General features: G+C 43.0%; 5 protein-coding genes across 5 annotated transcripts; 3 read left to right on the forward strand and 2 right to left on the reverse strand.

Moving 5' to 3' along the window:
- Positions 1-887: 887 nt before the first annotated feature.
- Positions 888-9,138, reverse strand: LOC134181363 (dual specificity protein kinase shkC-like). The gene is made up of 2 exons (XM_062648628.1): positions 8,279-9,138; positions 888-1,340 (listed from the first exon to the last, which is right to left on the reverse strand). The coding sequence occupies exons 1-2, from the start codon at positions 9,046-9,048 to the stop codon at positions 1,103-1,105; spliced, it is 1,008 nt and encodes a 335-aa protein (XP_062504612.1). The 5' UTR covers positions 9,049-9,138; the 3' UTR covers positions 888-1,102.
- On the forward strand, positions 1,963-3,504 carry LOC134181451 (ATP-dependent helicase wrn-1-like). The gene has a single exon (XM_062648727.1). It carries the CDS (start codon positions 2,700-2,702, stop codon positions 3,381-3,383), a length of 684 nt encoding a protein of 227 aa, XP_062504711.1. The 5' UTR covers positions 1,963-2,699; the 3' UTR covers positions 3,384-3,504.
- LOC134181542 (uncharacterized) lies at positions 9,134-11,385 on the reverse strand. Its single transcript, XM_062648818.1, has 2 exons — positions 9,251-11,385; positions 9,134-9,170 (listed from the first exon to the last, which is right to left on the reverse strand). The coding sequence occupies exons 1-2, from the start codon at positions 11,383-11,385 to the stop codon at positions 9,134-9,136; spliced, it is 2,172 nt and encodes a 723-aa protein (XP_062504802.1).
- Positions 11,386-12,446: 1,061 nt separating this feature from the next.
- LOC134181547 (zinc finger MYM-type protein 1-like) lies at positions 12,447-15,073 on the forward strand. Its single transcript, XM_062648819.1, has 3 exons — positions 12,447-12,592; positions 14,004-14,630; positions 14,701-15,073. The coding sequence occupies exons 1-3, from the start codon at positions 12,447-12,449 to the stop codon at positions 15,071-15,073; spliced, it is 1,146 nt and encodes a 381-aa protein (XP_062504803.1).
- A 3,023-nt stretch (positions 15,074-18,096) lies between these two features.
- On the forward strand, positions 18,097-19,156 carry LOC134181549 (52 kDa repressor of the inhibitor of the protein kinase-like). Its single transcript, XM_062648821.1, has one exon. It carries the CDS (start codon positions 18,097-18,099, stop codon positions 18,904-18,906), a length of 810 nt encoding a protein of 269 aa, XP_062504805.1. The 3' UTR covers positions 18,907-19,156.
- The last annotated feature ends 445 nt before the right edge of the window (positions 19,157-19,601 follow it).

Consider the following 19,601-nt stretch of genomic DNA (forward strand, 5'->3'; position numbering starts at 1 on the left):
GACAGCCTGGAAGTCATCAAACTTATTGCAAAAAGATCGTCTTTGCTTAATGGACAAACTCTTAGCAAACCTTTTTGCAACTTGCATGAGCAATTGTCATGCAGATTATGGCAATACAATGCAAAGTTGATTTTAGAAAAATTAGCTTTAGTTGCTTTTGATGTTGACTCTTCTTTTAATTACGGGTTTTCTAGAATAAGATGACTCTACTGGGTCACCATTAATCTGTTATATATATACAAATATATATTATTTTAATTTTTTTATTTTATTATATTTTTAAAAACTAACCCAAAACCAACCCAAACCCCCCATTCTACAAAAAGGCTAGAACGTCATCAGAGCAATCTACAGACAACCTCTCTAGAATTATCTTTGCATTATATAACCAGAGTAGAAGCCGTTGGTGGAAATAGGACGTGGCCTGGCTCATTGTGAGGTGACTGTGGAATGTTGTTCTTCTACGTATATATATATATATATATATATATATATATATATATATATATATGTATATATGTATATATATGTATATGTACATATATATGTATATATATTTAAAATTTTTATTTTTACGCACATACACTTGTGTGAAACATCAACATATACAAAGTGAGCAAGTCCCAAAGAGAGTCACTAGAAGAATGCAGTTGCATACAACCGTGCACTAAACGAGCATTAAATAACCAGAGTTTCACAGATAATTGTTCCATGAGGTTCCGGAAGGCTTGAGAAAGGGATGTTGTGTTACAGGTGGTAGTCTATATATATATATATATATATATATATATATATATATATATATATATATATATATTATACACATGCACCGAGGAAAGTCATCCAGAAATCGACGAACTACGTACCCCAAAATATAAGAACGGTCGTTTGTCTTGATACACTTACCAGTGTTGTCAGCGCAGCTTCACTATATATCTAATTAAGTTAGCTACAGAATCGACTAAAGAAATTCGACTACCGAAGCATTTCTAGATAACTATAGATGTATCTCTAGATATATCTAGAGACGAACACCTGATGTAAGCTACCATTGTCATTTTACCGCTACTACAGTAAGCATAAAGGCTAAAGTCACCATAGCTTATTGAGAAAGAGTTTTGTGCATGTCATCTAGGATATTGACAATTTCCTTGAAAGAAGGTCTTGAAAGCGGATCAGATGACCAGCAAGCTTGCATTGCGTTTAGATAATTGTTGGGACAGTCTTGCGCAAGTTGAGGACGTTCTCCTCGTTCAACAGCATCATCGACGTCATGAAAAAACTTGTACTGAAAGAAAGGAAGTTGACGAGTCCATATTTCCCACAAAACAATTCCAAAGCTAAACATACAGATTATTGTTATAAAACGGTATCTAATAACCCCTAGCCTCGGAGCCAGACCGTTTTGGACGTGAGGGACGGGAAGGGCGAGTGAGAGGGCGGGGAGGAAAAAGCTGTCTGGGGACTTCGCCGATCAAACCTAGTTCGGAAGAGGAGGGCTCTTGTTCGCTCAATTGCAACCGCGCCAATCAAAACCCACGCCTTCAGGAAGGCGGCCAATCGGTGATGAGAATGCTAATAGCAAAGCAGCAGGACGACGCTATTGCGTATGCAGGTGAGGTAAGTGATCGCAATTACAGCTTGCTAAGGTGTTAGTGTGTGAGCGTACGAGTGGTCTGGCCGTCCTTGTTGTCTGGTAGTTATGATGGATGACTTCCGAGCAATGCCTGACGATGAAGCCATTGCAACTGCCGTGTCCAGCGTTTTGACTCTGTTCGATTTCGGCGTGCAGAATTTGAAGCCACTGCAGATGCTATCTCTTCGCCTCCTTGTCGGTAGACGGGACGTCTTCGCGTGCTTTCCTACGGGCTTTGGAAAGTCGCTAATTTTTCATCTTCTCCCGCACGTTTGTGCCCGACTAGCAGCCAATGGCTTCCGGCAATATCCTGCGGATCCTGTGGTGACTTCATTGAAGTCGCTGATGAGAGATCAGGTCGCTATTTTAAAGCGCAAAGGGTTTGCAGCTGCCTTTGTTGGTGAGTCGGATTCGTCAGACGCTGCTGTCAAGGTAGGGAAATTCCCCAATGTCTATGGAAGCCCTGAAGTGCTTGTCGGCTCACGCGAGTGGCGATGCGCCTTACAAGCAAATGAGTTGAGAGAGCGGTTCGTGGCCGTGGTAGTGGACGAAGCTCACACAGTAGTTCAGTGGTAAGGCAAAATCATGTCTTTCTTTGCGTTTTGTAGTCGCAATTGGTGATGTGAAATTCATTTATTGTAGGGGTACTGCATGTCAGGACGTTAGTGAGAAAGAGGAACCATTTCGCGTATGGTGTGGCCTGGTTGGCGAGCTGAGGTCGTTGTTGGATGTCCCGTGCTTGGCGCTAACTGCAACTGCCTCTGCATCCACAAGGAAAGCTCTCACATTAGCATTAGGACTCCGCAATGCTGTCGAAATTGTGAAGAGTCCTGATAGGCCAAACATCCATCTCTCAGTCAAAAGAGTAGCTCCCGACTTTGAGACAACTTTCGACTGGCTTCCAAGAATGATTCAGACGTTAAGAGTGGCCTGCCCCAGAGTACTGGTGTACTGCAGAACTCATAATGCCTGTACATCATTGTATTAGCACTTCAACCACACTCTTGGTAAGAGGGCTATCTCTCCAGAGGGTGAAACTTTGGTTGAGAATCAACATGTGAAAATGTATCACTCCAGCACCCCTGAAGCTAACAAGGAGGCAATATTGACATCTCTGAGAGCTGTTGATGGCAAGTGCAGAGTGGTATTTGCCACAAATGCCCTAGGCTTAGGAATTGATGTGCAAGGATTGCATACAGTTGTTCACTGGGGACCAGCCAATACTCTGGAAAGCTATATGCAGGAGATAGGTCGGTGTGGCAGAGATGGCGGACAAAGCAGAGCCGTTTTGTATTATCATGGTCAGCAGCTGCAGCACATTGATTTTGAAATGCGACAATATTTGTTTGATTCCGACACATGTCGTCGGAAATTGCTGTTGTTACCCTTTGGTGCACCCCTTGTGCAACCAGAAACTCAACACCAGTGTTGTGATGTGTGTGCAAGAACGTGTAGCTGTGCAAAACCATCAGATTGTTCTGGTATACAGGGTATCTTTTGGAATAGTCATCATCAGGAGGTCAGGGATGGTGTTCATCATAGATCACATAGACCCGTTTCACTGCCTCACATTGCCTTAATTCGGACAGCCCTTCTTGAGTATAAAGAAATGGAAAAAGAGATATTTACATCATCAGTACAGCAGCCACAATATTCATCATGTACTCATGTTAGACCCATTTCAGATGATTGCATCCAGGAGATTTTGTCCAACCTGACTAATTTTAGTCAGTGGGAGGACATTTGAAATTTGGTACCAGAGTTGAGTGACAGTCAATCAAAAGACATAATTGATTTAATTAACTATGTATTAACTTATGAGTAGTATAGATGTTCCGTTGTTGAATTAATCAGTTTGTTCTAGTATCTGCCAGTTTCAGCTATATCACCTGTAGATATAAATATATATAATATTCGCAAATTTGTGTGTCCACCTTGTGGAACCACGTTGCTTCAGCATGGGTCATCATGGTTCAGTCAATTCTTCTACCACAAGAGTGCATGCAGCGTTGAGGAGTCGTTGGGTGCAATAATTACACTCTTGCAAAAATTTTAGTAAAGAACTTTTGTATTCCTTTGCTGTCAATCTGACAATATAGTCTTCTACCAAGCAACTTATTGATACTTGTTCCCTTGTTACATACAACTGCCAATCCCTAAATCACAACTACTGCATCTACATGGATTTGTATTTCAACTACACCTTCTAGACAAGAAGCAACTACCAAACATTATGTGCAAATATAACTCCAAGGCAACATGATCAAATGTAGCAGTGATCATATTAGAAAGACCATGGAACAATGTAAACTTAAAACTCATAGCACTGCATGCCAACTAGTGATTGCAAGGCCCTCCAATTCACTTTAGAAATTAATCCTAAAAGTAAATGAATGAGTAGATCGAGCTAGACTGACATCAACCGAAACATAACAAGTAGACTTAAATAATATTTACTATACATTTATCAGAAAGCAGATGGAGAGTGAACCACCTCTTGCATATGTAGCTTCCGCTTTTGAGTTCTGATCCAAGGGAGCAGTGATGATGGCTTCAGTTTATGCAAGACATCACGCTCCATCCCCATAAATGATTTATAGGAACGTCCAGGACAATACACACCCATCTTTTGGTGTAGAACCTCCTGAGCTATTCTAAAAACATCCTCCTGTTTGTCCACTCTGGCATGTTTGCTAGATTCTTTGCCAACTTCAAGTGAAACATCCAGATTATCCAGCACAGCTTCTATGCCTTGTGAGGCTTGGCTTACCAGCTGTGCAGATTCAAAGGATACGTTAGCACCCTGGTTGAAGATCAATTCTTTGATGGCGTTATTGTGTGTTCAACCATCAAGTCTAACGGAACGTTGTTACCAGCACCACCTCGAAGGTTGAAGCCTCTGTTCCAAAGTTGGCGATGGGCCTCGTGTGGGCTAAGCAGTGAAAGCTGATTTGCTACAAAATAAAATGCTTCTAAGCCATACTTTGTTCTGCCAGCCTCCTTAAATGAAGCATTTTAAATTTCCATAAGCGATACAGTCTTTCACCATCCATTTCTCCAACAGCATCTTGGAAATTCCTTTCCAGTAAGGCCATTTTCATAAAATTTGAGTAATAATTAAATATATGGTCCTCAGGAGTAAAGGATTGATTACTGTCTGCTGCTGCAGCTCTCTCAACTGAATCTGATGATTCAGAGATGGAGACAAAGTGTAGTTGGAGTTCATGTGCTTGTCGTGCATCGATGGAGCTAAACACTGCATTGCATCCAGGTTCTCTACAAAACCAAGATGTTACTCTTTCTAGTTGTTGTTGTTGTTGCCGCTACTGCTGTTGTTGTTGTTGCTGCTGCTGCTGTGACTGCCACATATCCCTGGCTGGAAGGGTTACAGCACTTGGCTGAGCATGTACCTGGTGTTCAATACCTTGCGGTTGCTGCAATGACCTCAATCTACTCAAAAGTGCCCAAAGTCCACTTCTGTAGTCATCATCCTGCACTTGTTGAAATGTTGTTGAATTTGATGACTGAACAACAGAACAGGCTACTGAAGCTGGATGATCTGAAGTGCTACACCGAACAATCACTGGGATGCTTGTGTTCTCAAAATCAACAACATGACCATCAGCAACAACAGCCACTGCACTACCTCGCTCTACTGTCTGAGTGGATTCCAGGAATCTACCTCTATCATGACTAGCTTCTGTCCACTGCAGCACATTGTGATCAACCAACCTTAGCACTTCCTCGTGGAACCAGGCAGCTTCTGAACTCTTTGGCATTCCTGGGGGAGCAGCAACGTCTTCCACATCTCGCATGTTAAAATGGACCACAGCACAAGCTACAATATAACCATCAAGCACATCCTTCAAAAATGCATTGCAAGATCTATAGCGTTTAGTGGTGTCCTTCCCGATATCCCTCCTGTCAAGTTGGTTTCGTAGTTGATACATAGTTCCCACATCCTTCATGCTACGAGAGTCATAGAACTTCGCAAAGATGAGATTCACAAAATTCATCATGCAATGGAAATCTTCTGCATGGGTAAAGACACCTTCCAGTCTCTCAAATGGGCTTGATCCATTAATGATGGCTTTTTGACAATTCCTGATTCTTTCAGCAGTCGGCTGATCACCTCCAAACTGTACTCGATGCAAAGGTGCTTCTGGAATACGTTCTTCTCGCTGATCTTTATAAAAATGAGGGACTTACATTTTGCTGATATGTGTCAAAATTTGAAGCATGTCTTTGTTTTCATCAAACTGAAGGAGACCCAGACAATGCTGTTCAGACTGTTGGCTTGCTTCCTTGGAAAACTTGTGCATGATGTGCTTACACACGTAGTTTTCAAAGAGAGCAAAAGCAGGCAAATATTTGACCAAGATCCTCTCCACCAAAATTGCGAATTCCTCACGAAGCTTCTCATTCTCTTGCACTGATGGCAGGAAAGCAGTGTCCGGGACAGACAAAATTGAACACCTACGTCTTGATGTTGCCAGGTCAGCATTGATGACACGTTCATTACTAGCAATAACATTAAACCAGTGCAATGACTTGTTTCGTCGATCAATGGACATGTACTTTGTCTTGATTGAAATGTCTAGATTGTCTCCTGTGACTTGAAAGCTTTTCTGTGACAGGTCTTGCATCTCATCATTGCCCTCCTCTGTTTCCACGCTATGTGAAGATGACGAAGAAGACAGAGAATTCTCAGAACTATTCAAGTCAGAATTCGTCTTGTCAAAAGCAGGCAAGACACAGGTAGCAACAGGTAAAGAACATGCAACAGATCGAACCTCTGGAATGGAGGACTGTGTTGCAACATGGCTCTCTATGCTCGCCTTCCAAGACAGCATGACAGAGTTATAGTTCTTGGCCATTGCTCTAATCTTTCTTAAAGTCCTCTTGTGTGACATGGAGATTCCCAAATGATTCAGTCTGTTGTAAGCTCTTTTCTTGGCTCCTGAGTTGAACAGGACAACACTGACAACAGATTGCACAGACGACATGTATCTGTTTCGAGCTTTCAAAAGACATGATGAAGCCATCACTGCATGTGCAATATGTCTGCTACTTCTTTCCATCATGCTGGAATCATGGCTGATGGCTGCCCTTAGCAGTTACCATAGAGTAGGTGTATGTGTCTGTAGATCCCGAGCTGTTCTGCTGATAGTGAAGGACAACATCGCCTCATACGAGGAGTCTCGAAACAAGCTTCTGGAGGAAGGTCGACAGATAGCCTCACACTCCCTGTTTACGATCTTACACATATTTTGCAATAAACAAGAAAAAATTGCGAGTGTTTGATGGCAGCTCTTGCAATTTTATCCGGCTTCCTTAGTGCCAGAGCACGCCCTAAACCGTGAAGGTCTTCACTTAGTGTCACCTCTCTCTCCTTGGAGGGATACACCAACGTAACCCGGTGAAGAACAACACACTACACAACTACATACGCACACGCTACAACGACTGCGAGATTACCTTCACAGTGGATTAAAGGCTAGATTTGGTTGACGTAAACGTTTCTACTGGAGCATGATCGTCAGTCTCTCCAAATCTTGAGCAGCCAAGAGAAGCCAGACGGTTGGATTCAGATTCAGGAACGACGAGCTCAGCTTGAGTAGGAGACACTGAAGTGGGAGGAGCATTAGGCTCTACAAAGAAGCATTGTCTAGCTAGCGCCATTGAAGTCATTGTCCCTGAAAGAAATGAATTTAGCTTATGCCGACGAAGTAACTGGCGCTGGAATGCCAGTGATGCCCTTCGGAAGTATACACCGCCGCTGCATTTCAGAAAACAGACGTGGGACGGCATCTTGGCGCCTTTCAGCCGCACTCTGTGCAAACAAGGAGCGGATGGCAGGAGAACGACCATTACCGGCAGCAGGTTTACCAGAAACGTTTCTGTAGTTATGAAAAAATTTCTAACTAAGTACGATTGCACGCGTACAGGACCTGTGAATGCGTGTGGTGTAAGCGTACCTTTCATGGATATTGGGATTCAGAGATGCTTCAGATGGGCTGGCTGTTAGATCTACTCTCTTGGCGGCAGAGTGACGTGAAAAGGATTATTTTACTCCCCTCTTGAATCGCAATTGCGACAAAGTCTTCGCATACAGTTCAGCGATTTCAGTCTTCGTCGCCTCCAGTTGAATCAGCCGACTGGCGAAAGTCAAGAGCTTGCCGCGGCAAGAATGACATACGAAATGCGGAAGGCCGTCTGCTTCCGTGATAGCGTGACCGGTGGGTTTCTGAAGCTTCAAGTGCAGTTCCTGCTTGGTCCCAAACAAGTTGTGTTTATCGCGCCCTGACGAAAACTTACTGCCGCAAATTCTGCACTTGTCTGAAGATACAGACTTTCTAGGCGTAAGCAGACTGCTTGCGGTAGATGACATGATGAATCGCGTTATTAGACAACAACTGGTTCTCAAATCATTGTAAGTAGATTGTTATAGCTAATAACTGTGAGACTCGTTTAGCGTAATAACGAGTTAAGTCGTTACGCCTACTTCCGAACTCACTTACAATAGCAAGTCCCCAGACCGCTTTTTTCTCCCCGCCCTCTCACTCGCCCTTCCCGCCCCCTCACGTGCAAAAGCGGTCTGGCTCCGAGGCTAAATAACCCCAGGTTAATCATTAGACTCACCTGTACACGTCAATAGAACTATCATACTTTGTTTGGCGTCGGATGACTTCGGGAGCGCGCCATCTCGCTGTACCAATGCCATTACTGTATGCTCCACTTGTTTCGAGTAGTGGCTCCGTGAGTGACCTCTTATTAAAAATTACATTTATCCATCTCTGAACGCGACTGCGTTCCTCGAATGGTTTTCCAAGACCAAAATCGGCGACCTTCACGACCCAGGTATCACTCACTAAAAGATTATCACTCTTCAAGTCGCGATGAATTCTCGGTGGGCACAAACTGTGAAGAAACTCCATTCCTTTTGCAGCATCTAGAGCAAACTGAGTCTTACGTTGGTCCGAGAGCTCAATGCTAGAGTCATCTAATACTTGCCGCATTGATCCACGTTTGGCGTATTCAAGAACTAAAAACGGCTGTCCATGAACACTCGTTCTACCCGCTCCTATAAATAGTACAATATTTGGATGTCGCATTGTTTGCATAAACTTTATCTCCTTTGCAAATACTGAGAACATCCGCGGATCATGTTCGTCTCGCAGTATCTTGACAGCAACTATGATGTCGCGGTAGCGAGCTTTACATACTCTACCCGCTACTCCTTCTCCAATCCTTTCTTGTGTTTTCAACTCTTCCCAGCCAATTTGCCACACTTCGTGTAATTGTCTTATCTCATCTTGAAGCGCATTTTCCCGTTTCTTTCTCTGTTTTCTAATGTAAGAAATGATGGCTAACCCTGCACATATGAATAGGATAAAGAGAACGATTGCCATGGCGATGTAATAGTATGTAGCGTATTGACAGCGAGAACCAGTAAAACCGGCGGAACATTTACAAACAGGGATTTGAGTTGCGTCGCTAGTGATAACTAGACATCTCCCCTTCTGACAAAAACCTTCGACACAGACATTACAGTCTCTAATAGTCACGGACCGCAGTTTCACAGTAGTTGTACCACCTGGACACTGCACACACTGTTCTGATATAGCGTTTGGATAGTATCCTATCTCGCACAGATCGCAGGGAAATTCAGAAATATCTTTTGAGACGAGTCCTAAAGGGCAGCCTACTTTAATATAAGAGAGTCCGTATTCTGGTGTCGCAACCCTGAACAGGTAACCCTGCCAAAATGCTAGTGGCTTAAGTGTTTTATCTAATTCAGTGACTGGCTGAAAGTCATTAAGACGTTCCCAAATTCTTAGATGAATGATAAACATCCAAATTTGTATTTCAGGTTGTTTGCATGCGGCTTCTTTACCGCACCCAACAGAAATCCACAAATGACCGCTTTGAGCTGTTGCATGTGCAATGCAAAACTTAATTCCTGTGACGTTCGGACCTTGGTTCTGTGCTTCGATAATTGACCAATTCTTGCTGCTAAGATCAAACTTCCATAAGTCGTCGTAGCAGACATCATTCTTGTCGCGTCCACCGTATATAAACATTTGCGATCTAATGATTGCTGCTGCATGATTGAATCTCGGTGGAGGAACTGATCCAACTTTCCTGTCAATTTCTACCTCAGTCCAACGTTTAGTTTTAGAAGAAAAAAGCCAAAGATCATCAAATAAGCCGATATTCAATTTGCCACCAAACAGCAACGCAGAGGTTCCGTTCACTGTTACCATGCTGAAGCTGGTTCGATTATTTATAGAATGTTTTATCCTGCCGTGGATAAACTGCGTGTCTGTGTTTAGAATTCTTGTGATGTTTTGTGAGACAATTAGCCAGTACTTATTGCCAAGAAATGTGCTAGCTGATGTTGTCGAACTACCTGGCACGATAACTCCTCTGTCAACTCTTCCCAATTGTTTCCAGACCATAAACGGGAGATACAGATACCATAAATTGTAATAAGTTTGTGCTTGATCTTCGAGCATGTTATTGTACCTTCTGTACACAAGCAAGTAGATTCTTTGATTCCATACTGATTGCAAAACGTCTGTGTTACCAGACGGTGATAGCTCCGTGTCCGAGAGTTTCGTCATTACCCAAACTGGAGATGAACTGCTTTTTGTCAGTGCCCACATACTCGACTGACAAAAGTCATGTTTAACCTGTCCGAGAAACAATACTTGATCACCATTTCGAGCGTGTATAAAGTACAATCGCCAAACGAAAAGAATCGTGCCAACGATTGTTTCTGAAGAAGTAGAGAAATCAGACACGTTTATTCGTTTAACTATGCGATGCTTCATATCAAAAAGAAGATAAATGTTTAGATTGTCAGGAGAAACTGTTCCAAATGTGTATTTTGATATAGAAATGGTTTGCAGTAAGGTACAGTTGTCAGCGCGTTCCCAGGTAGAATATTTGACAGAGAACAACCATAGACATTGTCCAACCATAGCAAATACCATATCTTTTGATGGCGACGACGCAAACGATTTGCACTCCGGTTTAACAGGGTAAAGTGCTTGCTGAAAACGTATTTGCTTCCAAGTGTACGCGATTGCTTCGGAAACGCAGCTAAATTCATACAACGTTTCAAACTCTGGATTATTTCCGCATGGAAACAGCAGAACTGATTGACAGCATAAACAAGAGCAATTCGTTTTGTTTACGGCAATAGCCGTCATTTCTTCGAAAAGCACGAACTTGTGCAAGTTAGGCAATTCTGGCAGAATTCTTGTTTGCATCCATTGCATATTGGATATCACGAAAATCCAAGTATGGTTGATCAAGTGAGGGTGTAGGAGAATCACGTAATGGTTGCAAACAGTAACCAAGTGAGGAGATTCTAAAGCTGGAGGTTCGTCTGCGAGGTTATCAAGAACACTCCAGTAGTTCATTTCTTCGTTATATATCCAAGTCGCTTTTGAAAGTTTCGTATCAGCTACGTCTGCTGAGTTTGATATTCCCCCGAATACGAAAACTCGAAAATGTCGCCTAGTTTCGTTGACAAATGTGTGAAATGACGTTCTACCATACTTTCTAACCTGCGGCGTATTGCATGTCCAAGCGCTAAAGCGACTCCATTTATTGGCATGCTTAGTTAATTGATTTTCTTCCGTTCCTGCAACTAACCAGTTCCGTACGTTTTGTGCGTCTCTCCTTCCTCCAGGCAAAAGGAACATTAGCATAAACAGAGCACAAGAAAGAAGTTCCATGATAAGCCTCTTCAAGTAGCAATTATGAAACGTCTGAAAAATAAGACGAAATACATACTTCAGCTGGAAAAGCAGTCATTGACATACAATGCACTATATAATGTGTTGACGTCTGCTATACGTAAACATGTATATATACTCGTACAAGAGAATTAAGTGTGTCCGTGCGGGTTAGTGAATACTTCAATGTTTTGTCGAAATATGAATTGTTTCCTTCTGTGGTCACTAAGAGCTACTTATGGTACATAGGACTATTAAATCCGTCAAAAAACGTGTTTTTTATTATTGGTGATGTACAAACTGCATAGTCTTACCTTGCATGGTGCAAAGTTTCAGTGGTCTGCGTATCCGCCAAATAATGTAAAAATTATTCAATGCAACCATCTGCTATTGGAATGTAGCTTTGTATGTCACGTGACCAAGGTTTTTAAATTTCCGAGCAGATATAAGGGAAAAACAGTCCAAATCGCTTCAGTACTCTTGTATTATACAGTCCTTCGAGCACGTCACTATTACGTCAACGACTCATCCAGATCCGTGTGTCGGCAATTCTTTATCGCTTTGCGTTGTCCTTCCGTGTTCAAATCTCGCTGGTCTAGCGGCTCAGACGCAAGCGTAAGTTTACGGAAACCAACACACGGTAGAGAAGATGGCAAAGGTAGAGCTTTCGCGTTCTGCGTCAAAGCTGAAGGACGTCGACTACAGTGTGGAGCGTGATGGATGTGACGGTCTGGAAGACTACCGTCTCGTTGACATTTCTCTTCTCACCGCCTTCATTTCGAATCATTTGGTTTGTGAGAGGTGTCATATGCTAGCGTCGACTTTACAGAAGCAGAAGAGCAACATGGGCTTGGCCACGATGTTACAAATGAGTTGTAGGAAGTGCAATCACGCGGGGCAGACGCTCGATATCAGAAAGATTGTAAGGATAATTGGATGTGGGCACGAAGCGTTGAAGAGGTTTTGCGGGATCCTAAACATGTCATGTGCTATGTCATCTCATTCCTAACAGAGTCACGTGACCTCTGCGTGACCTGGCTACGGCAAGAGCAGAAAAGAGCATGAAAAAGGCGGTAGATGAAATCAGGCCCTTTATAGCCGCAATCAAGACGGCATTGTGGACATTAGAGTTTCTGGCGATGGCACGTGGAGGAAGAGAGGGCATAGGTCATTTCAAGGGGTTGGCACAGCCATATCATCTTCTCAGGTAAGTTAGTAGATGTCTCATTTAAGTCTTCCTATTGCCGAAGTTGTTCAGTATCTAAGCTAAACCAGGCACAAATGAGCACAAAGATTGGCTAGCCAAACATGCACCAGTTTGTCATAGAAATTATAAGGGATTATCTGGTGGGATGGAGGTGGCTTGTTTGGTACACATATTTAGGCGATCGATAGGTACTGGTAAGGCGATATATTGAATATCTAGGTGATGGCGATAGTAAAGCTATCAAAGGTATTAATGAAGCCAAACCTTATGGACCAGGAGTACTGACAAAACTGGAATATATCAACCATGTATCAAAACAGATGTATTCAAGCCTGGTTTCGGTCAAGAAAGCACACAAAGGAAAGAAGTTGTCAGGTGGAAGGGCAGTAACTGGGAGTGGTAGACTATCAGAAAAGGTGATGAAAGAATCGCAAGGGTACTATGGGGGAAACATCAGAAATCACCAGCACAGTTTATTAGAAATGCAAAAAGCAATTTTGGCAACGTATTACCACAGGATATCGACGGTGTAGCGTTCTTGCCTATGCAACTCACATGTGCATGTGCGTGTATAGTCAATTGGGTGGCTTCACCATACACGGTAGTTCTGAGTTGTGTTGCCATATATGGCCCTTAAGTTGCGTCATTTTTAACGTTAAAACCGCAACTGTCGTGTACGAACACTGAAAATGATGCTTTCTATTTGCTAATACTGAAAGGCAGTGCAGAAGATTGCGTGTTGCAGTGTTCTGTACGCGTATACATTGCTACAAAAAAGTAATAGAACGTTATTTACTCTTACCAGCCACCTGAATAATCACTTTCAGCTGTTGGATCGTAAAACATTCAGAAAGTGGGCAACGTAGTCCTAGAAACGGCGTGAATGCATTGTTAAGCATCGTCAAAGGAAACGTTGTACACTATATTTACATACTGACAGTCTGTGCCGCTGCGTAGGATAGCCTGAGTGCCAACAAGATAAACGAAGCCAGGAGAGTCCCGTATGCCATTAGCATTCATTGATACAAACATTTACATCATAAGAAATGAAACTAGACGGTTTCAATTGCATGGTGACTACATCTTACTAAATCGTAGAAGTACATTGTCCAGGGGCGTAGCTAGGCATGTTTCCAGGTTGCCCGGAAACCCCAAGAGGTGGGCGTAGCCTATAAAGTAACGCACGCGATCACACGTGCAGAACACGTGCTATACACGACACTTGTCAACTGCAATGAATTCGAAGCGCCAGTTGACGCTAACAAGCTTGTAACAAGGAAAACCAAGTTGTCTGCATCTACAGGTGACATTGTAGAATCAGGTGAGCCTCCCAAGAAATCGAAGAATGCGTTGAGTCGAGGTGAAGTGGTGACTGAAAGCGAAAGGGACAGTCAAAGTTTGTCCTTTACAGAAACGACTTGGGACGATACACTGACCAAGAAATAAGTCGTCTATCGGAGAATGAGAAGTATCAGTTGATCAAGACGGTTTTCAGGCCTATCGCTGACTACGAGTTCCCTAGTCAAGAAGAGTACGGGAAAAATCGATCATTCCAACCGTCGTGGCTTCAAAGATTTGAATGGCTAACCTATTCCAAGTCAATGAATGGCGGGTTTTGTGTCTCCTGTGTACTTTTTGCAAAAGGAGACCGTACAGCTCTTGGACAGCTGGTGAACAGTCCAATGACGAATTTCACTCGAGCGAAGAAGACCCTGGATGAACATCAGCTTCAGGAGACCCACGTGGTGGCTACAGAGAGTATGACAGCGTTTATGAGACAAACGGAAAAAGGTGAACTGTCAGTTGGACAACTAATGTCGAGTGAAGCAAGATCAAATGTTCAGAAAAATCGCAACATTCTGAAGTCAATCGTGAACACCCTTATCCTGTGTGGCAAGCAAAACATTGCACTGAGAGGACACGGGGATGCTGGCAGGGGCAGTAATCAGGGAAACTTCCATGCTCTACTGAAATTCCGTCTTGACGCAGGTGACACCACTTTAGAATCCCATTCTACGACTGCAGGAAGAAATGCCCAGTACACTTCACCAACTATCCAGAAGGACCTACTTGTATGCATTGGGAGTGGATTAGTAATCGAATTGTAGAGGAAGTTTTGGAGTCAAAGTTTTCACTGTTTGTGCTGATGAAGCTGCAGATACTGCCAACAGAGAGCAAATGGCCTTTATTGTGAGATTTGTTGACAATCAAGGACACATTCGAGAGGAATTCTTAGATTTTATACATTGCGATGAAGGTACTACAGGCAGGGCTCTTTCTGGTAAAATCATATCAAGCTTGCAGGACAATGGATTAGACATGAATTACCTCCGTGGTCAGAGCTATGACGGAGCGGGAAATATGGCAGGCGTCCGTGAAGGGGCTGCAGCTCATACTACTGCAATATATCCAAAGGCTTTATACTGCCACTGCGCAGCTCATGTTCTCAATCTATGTGTTATTGCAGCTTGCAAAATCTAAGCTGTAAACAAGATGATGACCACAATGAAGATATTCTCTCACTCACCTAAGAGGCAGCAAGAATTAGAACGCCACATTGCCAAAATGGAAGATACTGGATCAAACAGGAGAAAGCTGGTGGATTTGTGCCGAACACGGTGGGTTGCGCAAATTAAAGCATTTGAAACCTTTGACTGGCTGTTTCCAGCAGTTGTGAACACGTTGGAAGAAGTCAGTCAGGGTATTAGAAATGGCTGGAATAAGGATTCAGCTGTGCAAGCAGAGGGACTGCTGGATAACATTACAAAATTAGAATTCATAATAGCATTTGCGGTAGTGAAGAAGACGCTTGGCTATGTGAAAGGCCTCACTCTGTCACTGCAGCAGCGAGCATCTGATATTTGCAAAGCTTACAGTGAGAGTAATAATGGAAGGACTTCCCTTTCGCAGGCTCGAGAAAGTATTGATCCTGTCCATTTAGGATGGTACAAAACAGCTGTCAGTATTGGAAAGGCAGTAGGTGCATCTGACTCTGCTATCCCTCGACGTTGCCAGAAACAGAAGAACAGAGACAACGTACCTGGTGAGTCTCCCGAGGTTTATTTGCAATGTTGCATCCACTGCATACATCAAATTATGTACTATGTATTGCAAATTTATTTCCTGTGTGCGATTGAATAATATGAAATTAATAATAGGGTGTACATGCATACAATTAGAAAAGTGCAAAGTACTCGAATAATATGAAATTAATAATAGGGTACATGCATACAATTAGAAAAGTGCAAAGTACTCAGGCAATTTAATTCTATTTCAAAACTACTACAACATATTTATTAACAGATAAACACTATACAATTTAAATGAGCATAGGATATGTGTGTATACACAATATTTATTAAATTAAGTTACGTTAAGTTAACTATTCTTCTTTAAGATGATGCTATCTCTTATTGATGGTATCACTCATGTTGTTGTTGACGCTTGTAGGTATACCTGAGATATGCCTTTAGCCAATTGGCATTTTATTTCAAACAGCGTACATACCATGGCATTGGTCGTTATATGGTTGGTGACATGAATGATAGTACATATACTGGTCTGTGTGTGTTGTGTGTGTGTGTGTGTGTGTGTGTGTGTGTGTGTGTGTGCGCGCGCACGTGTGTGTGTGTGTGTGTGTGTGTGTGTGTGTGTGTGTGTGTGTGTGTGTGTGTGTGTGTGTGTGTGTGTGTGTGTGTGTGTGTGTGTGTGTGTGTGTGTGTGTGTGTGCACGTATGTGTTCGGACCAGGAAGTAGGCTAGTTCAGTGATAAGCTAGACGGTAGGCTGTATGGCAACGTACTTGTGCTCTGCATGTTTCACCACAAGTACGTCGCCATACAGCCTAGCGTCTAGCTTCTTACTGGACTAGGATACCTCCTAGAAACATGCAGAGCACAAGTACGTACAAGTAAGGAAGTACAAGTACAAGTACAAGTACATGGTAAGATCAAAGGAACCTCACCAGACCATTCCTCTCCTGGAATTTTGACGGCAGGGTTAAGGTCTGGCTAAACGAGACTACGTACTCAGTACCTGGGTTCAGAAGTCTGTCTGTCTGTCTGTCTGTCTGTCTGAGAGCTACTGATCTCTTCCAGTTCCAGGGTTCTGTGACACCAACCAATGCCCTGACATTGTTGCCTCCAATCAGTGTCATAAACAAGTTATTGTATTTGCGGTTATTTTAAGGAATGCAATTGTGCTGAAGCTCACACCAGGAAAGTACAGTAGAGCACAAACTTTACAGCCTCGTCTTATTATATAATGTTGGCTGGTGGACAACGATTCACACACTGCAGGTTGGATCTGTGGTTTGCTGGACATTGAAAGTTTACAATCCATCAAAAGATTACAAGAGAATTGTACTAAGGATGGGGGCATTCCACATTTGTATTACGTACTTAGCCGTCATAGGTAAAAGGTACGATGACGCCGGTCTTAGAGATACCATCATTGAATCTGGGTTGGTTGGTTCAAGCGCCGAAAATGGTAAAAATTGATAACACGGCTGTTCTGTAGATTATCCTACTATTAAGAAATTGTTTAATCTGTATGTAGGTGTAATATCGGGAAAGCACTACAACCGTGCTATGCGTGTCCACAAAGTCTTATACGAAGAAGCATTTCAACGCTTAAGCTGGCAAGCGTTTGAAGACTCTACTAGCCTACCACATCGACAGGCCCTTTTAGAGCTGCGTCCGTCACTGCAAGAGTTACGACCGAGTCCCTCAAAGACCAATTATGCAGAAATGATGTCTTCAAAACAGTTTCAATGTACACAATCTGCGTATATGAAGTTCACCGATTCTGATCGCGGACAGACGGCAGCGTTTTGGATGTCGTACTGCTATATGATTGAACTACTGCTGCAGTTTGTTCGTTCCACTCGGATTGGAGACTGGTCTCTCCACTTGCAATGCCTTCACGAGATCTTTATGGGGTTCATCAATGTTACTGGCAAAACCAGAGGCCAAGATTTGGCTTCGGTCATCATGGACGCCATTAAAAGGTGGGGTTTGGACATGCAACAGTGCAGAGGACAAACATATGATGGAGCTTCCAATATGTCTGGCCATATCAACCGCACTGCAGCTATTATTCAGAGAGACTACCCTTTGGCAACATATGTTCATTGCACCAGTCACTGGTAAGAAGTTAACTATTGTTGTCTTTTAATCCAACCACAATCACGCTGTCGCTCCCTTTAGTGCAGACATGTGAAATCAAAGTATTTTCGGTTTCTTTTACAGATTAAATCTTTCTTTGAGTCAGTGCTCAAAGCAACAGTTGGTGAGAAACATGGTAGACAGCGCTGAAAAGATAGTCCTGTTTTAAAACTATTCTCCAAAGAGGAACAAGAATTTGCAGGAATGGGTACAATGTGTGTTCCCAGAGTCTCGAAGGACCAACTTGTTGGACACCTGTCAAACAAGATTTATAGAAAGACACGACGCATTGGAATTGTTCTGCGAACTTTACCCTGCTATTGAGCAGTCCCTTTGCGAAATGGCGAATGACAAGTCGTTTAACAGAGACACTAATGTCCAGTCCCAAGGTCTTCATGCGGTCATTACAAAATTTCAGTTCATTGTTACTTTACTGACAGTGAAGAACTGCACGGGATACACCAAGGCGCTCAGTAGTAGTCTTCAAGAAAGGGCACAAGACGTCAGGGCAAACAGGAGTGTAGACGACGTAAGAACAGCGTTAGAAAAGGTACTGTCTAGAGTGAGTGGAGACTTTTCGAGCTGGTACAAGAAGGCAAGTGAAATTGCAGCAGCGGTGAAAGTGGATCCTTCTCTACCAAGAGTGTGCAATCGGCAAAGAAACAGAGACAACGTTCCCGCCGAAACTCCGGAAGAGTACTACAGACGATCGTTGGGGATACCCTATTTAGAAGAGCTTGTGGCTCAGCTGCAAGCTAGGTTTTCTTCACTAGGTAAGATCTGTGCTGAAGGACTTCACTTGATCCCGCCTATCATTTGCCAAGATCGTGAACCAGAACTGCGGCTTCAGGATAAGATTCAACGGTTTGTGCGTACCTACCCAGTTGATCTTGCAAGCCCATTGGGTTTCAACGTTGAACTCGCTCTTTGGGAGAAAAAATGGAGACGACTACCTACCAATCATCCGTCCACTGTCCAAGACACATTGAAAGTATGCATTGAACAGGATTATCCCAACGTTTATGCACTCTTGAAGGTTCTACGTACCATTGGCGTTACCTCATGTGAAGCAGAGAGGGCAAACAGTGAGCTGACATACCTCAAGACGTACCTAAGGGCTACTATGACACAGAGCCGCATGAACGGTTAGCTCTGATGTATGTTCATTACGGATTAGACATCGATCTAGATGTTGTAGATATATGTGCTACACGACACCCTAGAAGACTAAAATTGGCAAACATTGTCGACTCTGATGAAGTGTAGACTAGTTTATGTTTGTTTGTTTGTTTGTTTGTTTGTTTGTGTGTGTGTGTGTGTGTGTGTGTGTGTGTGTGTGTGTGTGTGTGTGTGTGTGTGTGTCCTTGTGTGAGCATTGAAGAATTGTTCTTTTGCGCCATCGTTTGACGAAATATGTAAACTTAGATGACCTACAGTACAAGTCCAGTGACTGCGTTCGGAGTCCCGGTTTCCTTAAATTGATGTCAAAATTGGGTCACCCCAAACTCTTTCCTGCATCCGCCCCTGCTGACAGTCGATAAAGTAGGAAGAGAAAATGCTGTACGCGGAGAGAGAAGACGAGGCGCAATGCGAAAGGAATGCTTACAACTAGACAAGCTCAATGTCCAGAGACAACTTGAGGCCTTGCAGCGCTCGCTAAACGACCTACAAGTACAAACGTCCAACGTTGAAGAGCTGCTTTCAGATGTCGAAGCTGCAAGGAAGCACAGGTTAACATATTGCCACCAGCAATCTACAACCCGTTACATCGAAAACCGAAACTGACTCCATCAGATGCGCGTATTTTACCATATGGGCGATGGAGGTATTACCAGTTGATGAGCA

Source organism: Corticium candelabrum, chromosome 6 (assembly GCF_963422355.1).
Source record: "Corticium candelabrum chromosome 6, ooCorCand1.1, whole genome shotgun sequence".
NCBI classification, from domain to species: Eukaryota; Metazoa; Porifera; class Homoscleromorpha; order Homosclerophorida; family Plakinidae; genus Corticium; species Corticium candelabrum.

What these genes read in the sequence shown, in the direction of transcription:
- LOC134181451 (XM_062648727.1), top strand. Translation starts at nt 2,700, where the DNA reads ATGTATCACTCCAGCACCCCTGAAGCTAACAAGGAGGCAATATTGACA.
- LOC134181363 (XM_062648628.1), bottom strand. Translation starts at nt 9,048, where the DNA reads ATGGCAATCGTTCTCTTTATCCTATTCATATGTGCAGGGTTAGCCATC. An exon ending in AGTTCTATTGACGTGTACAG is followed by an intron (nt 1,341 to 8,278) that starts GTGAGTCTAATG and finishes CTGTATGTTTAG; the next exon opens with CTTTGGAATTGTTTTGTGGG.
- LOC134181542 (XM_062648818.1), bottom strand. Translation starts at nt 11,385, where the DNA reads ATGGAACTTCTTTCTTGTGCTCTGTTTATGCTAATGTTCCTTTTGCCT. An exon ending in CCAAACGCTATATCAGAACA is followed by an intron (nt 9,171 to 9,250) that starts GTGTGTGCAGTG and finishes TCTGTGTCGAAG; the next exon opens with GTTTTTGTCAGAAGGGGAGA.
- LOC134181547 (XM_062648819.1), top strand. Translation starts at nt 12,447, where the DNA reads ATGAAAAAGGCGGTAGATGAAATCAGGCCCTTTATAGCCGCAATCAAG. An exon ending in CAGCCATATCATCTTCTCAG is followed by an intron (nt 12,593 to 14,003) that starts GTAAGTTAGTAG and finishes TGTCCTTTACAG; the next exon opens with AAACGACTTGGGACGATACA. An exon ending in ACTGCAGGAAGAAATGCCCA is followed by an intron (nt 14,631 to 14,700) that starts GTACACTTCACC and finishes ATCGAATTGTAG; the next exon opens with AGGAAGTTTTGGAGTCAAAG.
- LOC134181549 (XM_062648821.1), top strand. Translation starts at nt 18,097, where the DNA reads ATGGCGAATGACAAGTCGTTTAACAGAGACACTAATGTCCAGTCCCAA.